Source organism: Eublepharis macularius, chromosome 14, assembly GCF_028583425.1.
Source record: "Eublepharis macularius isolate TG4126 chromosome 14, MPM_Emac_v1.0, whole genome shotgun sequence".
NCBI classification, from domain to species: Eukaryota; Metazoa; Chordata; class Lepidosauria; order Squamata; family Eublepharidae; genus Eublepharis; species Eublepharis macularius.
In genome coordinates this window covers 51,284,518-51,288,996 of record NC_072803.1, presented here as the reverse complement: position 1 = coordinate 51,288,996, position 4,479 = coordinate 51,284,518, and the positions used below count along the sequence as shown (strand labels likewise).

General features: G+C 58.3%; 1 protein-coding gene across 1 annotated transcript; it reads left to right on the top strand.

Moving 5' to 3' along the window:
- Window positions 1-406: 406 nt before the first annotated feature.
- Window positions 407-1,369, top strand: LOC129341905 (uncharacterized). The gene has a single exon (XM_054997262.1). It carries the CDS (start codon window positions 407-409, stop codon window positions 1,367-1,369), a length of 963 nt encoding a protein of 320 aa, XP_054853237.1.
- Window positions 1,370-4,479: the final 3,110 nt, after the last annotated feature.

Here is a 4,479-nt window from a genome sequence, read left to right as displayed (position 1 = left end):
GGGGCCGTTGTGGGGCGGGAACCGTTGCGGTCGCCGTCACGCCATGGCGCCCGCTCACGGGAAGAGGAGCAGCAGGGGCCAGCCGCCGAGAGAAACACTCCGTGCCTTTGCGGTCGCGCTCTCCTTGTTCGCGCGGTCGGTCATCCGCTCTACGGCTGCCACAGCTGACACTGTGGCCCTGCTCGGGAGGCGGCTGGGAGAGGAAGTTAACGGCCGCCGCGCGCGACAAAGAAGAAGACTGCGGCAGTTGGTGGCAACACTTGCGTCCGTGGAGGAGATGGCGCAGTGCTTCATTGTTGCTTTCCCGCCGAGGAAGGCATGGGTGCTTCCCCGGGCATGCCCTCACTGGTGGCCGTGGTGGGAGCGCTACGAGTTCAGTGACGGGCAGTGGCTGCAGCAGTTCAGAATGCGACGTGCCACGTTCGAGTACATTGTTGGGGAGCTTCGCGAAGATCTCGTCCGCGAGACGACCCACATGCGCGACCCAGTCCCTCCCGAGGAGATGATCGCCATCACCATCTGGAAGCTTGCCACGGGAACCACAAACTCCGCGACACTGCCCGCATTTGGCCGTGGCGTCTCTACCGTCTGCGGGATATTCGACGAGGTCTGCGAGCTCATCGCTGCAAAGCTGACCGAGAAGTGGATCTGCATCGATTACCTCGAGGACATTATCTCCGGGTTCGAGGAGAGGGGATTCCCCAATGCCTGGGATGCCGTGGACGGGACACACATCGAGATCCGTTCTCCGCCTTTCTCTGGGGACAAGTACATCAACCGCAAGGGATACTGCTCCATGATTCTCCAGGCGGTGGTGGACAGCGATGCACGATTCCTGGACATTTTTGTGGGCTTCCCGGGAAGGGCGCACGACGCGCGTGTGCTCCGTAACTCGCCCCTTTTCAAGAGACTCGAGGATGGCGCCCGTCGCCCGAAGCGGCCGGTCACTCTGGAGGGGGTCACATTCGACCCGGTAATCATCGGGGACCCCGCCTATCCTCTTCGGCCCTGGCTCATGAAGCCCTATCCGGCGCCATCAACGCGCGCCCAGGAGCGCTTTAACTACAGACTGAGCCGGGCGCGCATGAGTGTGGAACGCTCGTTCGGAATTCTGAAAAATCGCTGGCTTTATTTACAGCGGCCCCTACTTGTCAGCGAGCGCCTCATGGTCGCGGTAATCACCACCTGCTGCATCCTTCACAACATTTGCCTCTCGCGCGGGGACATCGTTTACGGGCCGTTCCCGCGCGAGCCGCTGATGGAGCCCGCGGATGAGCGGCCGCAGATTCCCTGGTCCGAGGCCGCTCTTACCGCGCGGGCAGTATCGATTCGTGCCGCCATAAGTGCGCACTTCCAGCATGGCCGATAATCCAATAAAGCTGTGACCGGTACAGCCGGTTTCAGACTGTGTGTCTCTATCCAGGGCGGGGGGTGGGATGGTGGTGAGGCGGGCGGAGGGACAGCATCTGTGTGTTTGGGCGAGCACGGGGGAGGGGGGCCGCGTCGAAGGTGGTGGTGGGCGGGGGGCGGGCGGGCGGAGGAACAGCATCTGTGTGTTTGGGCGAGCACGGGGGAGGGTGGCCGGGTCGAAGGACTGCTCTTTGGTGCCGTTCGGTGCCGTTTTAGGCAGAGGACCCCATGGGCACGAGGATAGAACGACGGTTTTGTGCTCATGGGGATCCTCGCTCGATCCTGGGCGACCCATCACGTTCGCGGTTTTTTTGTTTATTGCCGGGGAGGGGCCTCTAGAGGCTTGGCTGGTGCTTGGACCGCCCGCCTGACCGGAGTTAGGGCAACCCTCTACATGCTCTGACTTTTATTTTTCAAGAGATCGTGCTGTTGCAGCCTGGCGGTTGCTCTGGCCTGGGGGCGGGAACCGCTTCGAGTTGGGGCTCACACGGCATACCCCGGGTTTGGTTTGCTGTGTGTTCCCTATCCCCAGGTCCCATTCTGACCGGTGCATACAAATGGAAAGAGGCACACAAAAAAAAAAACCATCATGGAAGACTTCACCCCAAAATGTGTCTCAACCTATAATGATGTTTAAAATCGTCTCTTGCTAAGCAAAGTCCAGCTCCTGGGTAGCCGTTCTTAAAATTACCCCACCCCAAAATTGCTTCTAGTCTGGCTTTCACTAGATTCCAACAATTTCCTGAAACTTTATATACCATTGATAAATATCTAGCAGTCACTCTTTATAACACCTAATGAGTTCATTGCGCTGTTTGGTCACCCGAATTAAACATGACCCCCTCATAGGGTTGCGGCAAACTGTTGTGTGTGTGTGTGTGTGTGTGTGTGCGCGTGCATGTGACATTTTGGTTTAATAAAACAACTATAAAGAATTGGCTCAACTGCATGAGGAAATCATATTTTCTTTGGGCAGAATCTCCCACATTTGGTGACATGGAAAACCAGCAGACTCCTCACTAAAGGCAAATCTGGAAGCTGCTTGCAGGGAGAGTTTTCACAGGAAGGGCCCGGGGGGAGCCTTGACTGTGCTCTGGGCCGGGAGCGGGAGCACACGCCTGGGATATTTTCCGGGGAATAATACAGAGGGGACCCTGGTTGGCAGGCCTGGGAGCAGGGACACAGAGCTGGGATTACTGGGGGTGGCACATACAGCCTACTGGGCTTCGCTTTGTGTGCGCCTTTCAGGATGCCTGGTGCTCTGCTAATGTCCTTTACCAAGAGATCGGGAGGGTTGCGTGAGGGCCCTCCCTTATTCAGAGCCAAATTCGAAGGCCAGGCTATTGGATCTTTAGTCTAATCCGGCCTGGTCCGGGCATTGCCGCACAAAATTTAACCACAAAGGAGTGCAATGGTGAGAGTCCCGGTTCCACGTGGAATCGGGGCCCTCCACCACCCTGCCGGCCACAGTGTGGCAGCAGGGCCATGTGGGATTTCGGCGGCGCCCATGGAGATGTGGCGACTACGCCGCCAGCACACCACGCAGCGATCGTGACGTTTCAGTCATGGTGGGCGCCAAGGCAAACCGCAATCCAGCCTCTCCGCAGCCTTGTGAAAGCCCAGGTGTGCTTGCAGCGGGGAAAGAATGTGCTGACTGTGCCTGCTCCTGCCCGGCGCCCGCCCAACCATTGCAGCTACTCTGCTCCCATGCTCTCTGCTCTCAATTTACATACGAATAAGCGGGTTGGCCAGCCAGTCATCCAGGCTCCGCTCCACCCACAGGACTTCCCCACCCAGGCCTACTCATGGTGATGGCTTGCCCATTGTCTGCGCCCTTCCTTTTGTCACTGTTTTGTCGGGCCCCCGCGGGGGCCCTAAGCGTTGTTTCGTCTCAGCAGAAGCTGAGTTCATGGGTGGGCATATGACCGCAAGCATTTTTCGAGCTCGCGAGAAACCCTGCTCCACGTGGAAACGGGGCTCTCACCAAACCGCCACATTGCGCGGCGGTCGAACTTGGCTCTGAATAAAGAAGTCGCCCTCATATTCCCGGTTTTATCGCCCACAGGCTCCATCCCAGCCCTCTTGCGGTCAGGTCACGGGTGCTCGACGCTGCGTGGCGGATGCCAAGTTTCAGCATCGGGCGAAGACGAGGGGATGGTGCTTGGTCGGTTATGGGCTGAAAAGCCTTACTTTTCGGGGCGCACACCGGTTAAATACCGGCAGTACCGGGCGGATAAGCGTGCACAATAGGAAAAATCTGCATATTCCTTCCCAGCCTGCCGTTTCTCGGGGCAGGGGGAGGACTTTCCCCACCACTGTTCCAACGGAGCAGGTTTCGTTCGGGGGATCAAATGGGCGCGCGGCAAGAGGGATGGCTTTGAGTCCATTGTGATCCCCGTTCGATCCTTGCCTGGCCCGCGTTGCCTACTTCTTTTTTTCTGGGGCCCAAGTTGCTGTGCAGGCAGTGTGATTTGCACATGTTTCCGCGACAGGCATGCCCTGGCCGCGCCCCGGGGACCTCTCTTTTGTCCTTCAGATCACTCCTGCGAGAAAACACTAGCCTCTCATTGAATTTGAACGACTGGCCAGCCGCGGCCTCTGTTCTCCAAATCTTCCTTGTGTCCTGTCCTGCTTCTCCCTCCCTGCCCCCCCCCCCCGATCTCAACATGGAGGACACAGGCCACTTCGGGGAGACTTGGCGAAGGACTCCCCAAACCCCCCTGCCGTTTCTGTTCTCCTGACTTTGTGTTTGAGGCACAATTATAGGACTTGCAGGAGAGATTTGCCTTGTGCCAAGAGTGGCGGAGGGTTTCCGGTGAGGCCTGCCGCGGGGCTCCACCCTGAATAAGCGACCTGGCACCTGGTTCCAACAGAGCAGGTTTCGTTTGTGGGATTCAATGGGCGCGCGGCAGGCCCCGTGGGGGCAGGTTTTGCATGTTCTCCTCTCAGGGCCCCAAGTTGGTTTGCGGGCCGTTTCATTTGCACATGTTTGCGCGACAGGCATGTATTCGACGCGCCCCAAGCGCCACTCCTTTGTCCTTCATATTTCCCTTTTGTGCGATGCAAGGG

What these genes read in the sequence shown, in the direction of transcription:
- LOC129341905 (XM_054997262.1), top strand. Translation starts at nt 407, where the DNA reads ATGCGACGTGCCACGTTCGAGTACATTGTTGGGGAGCTTCGCGAAGAT.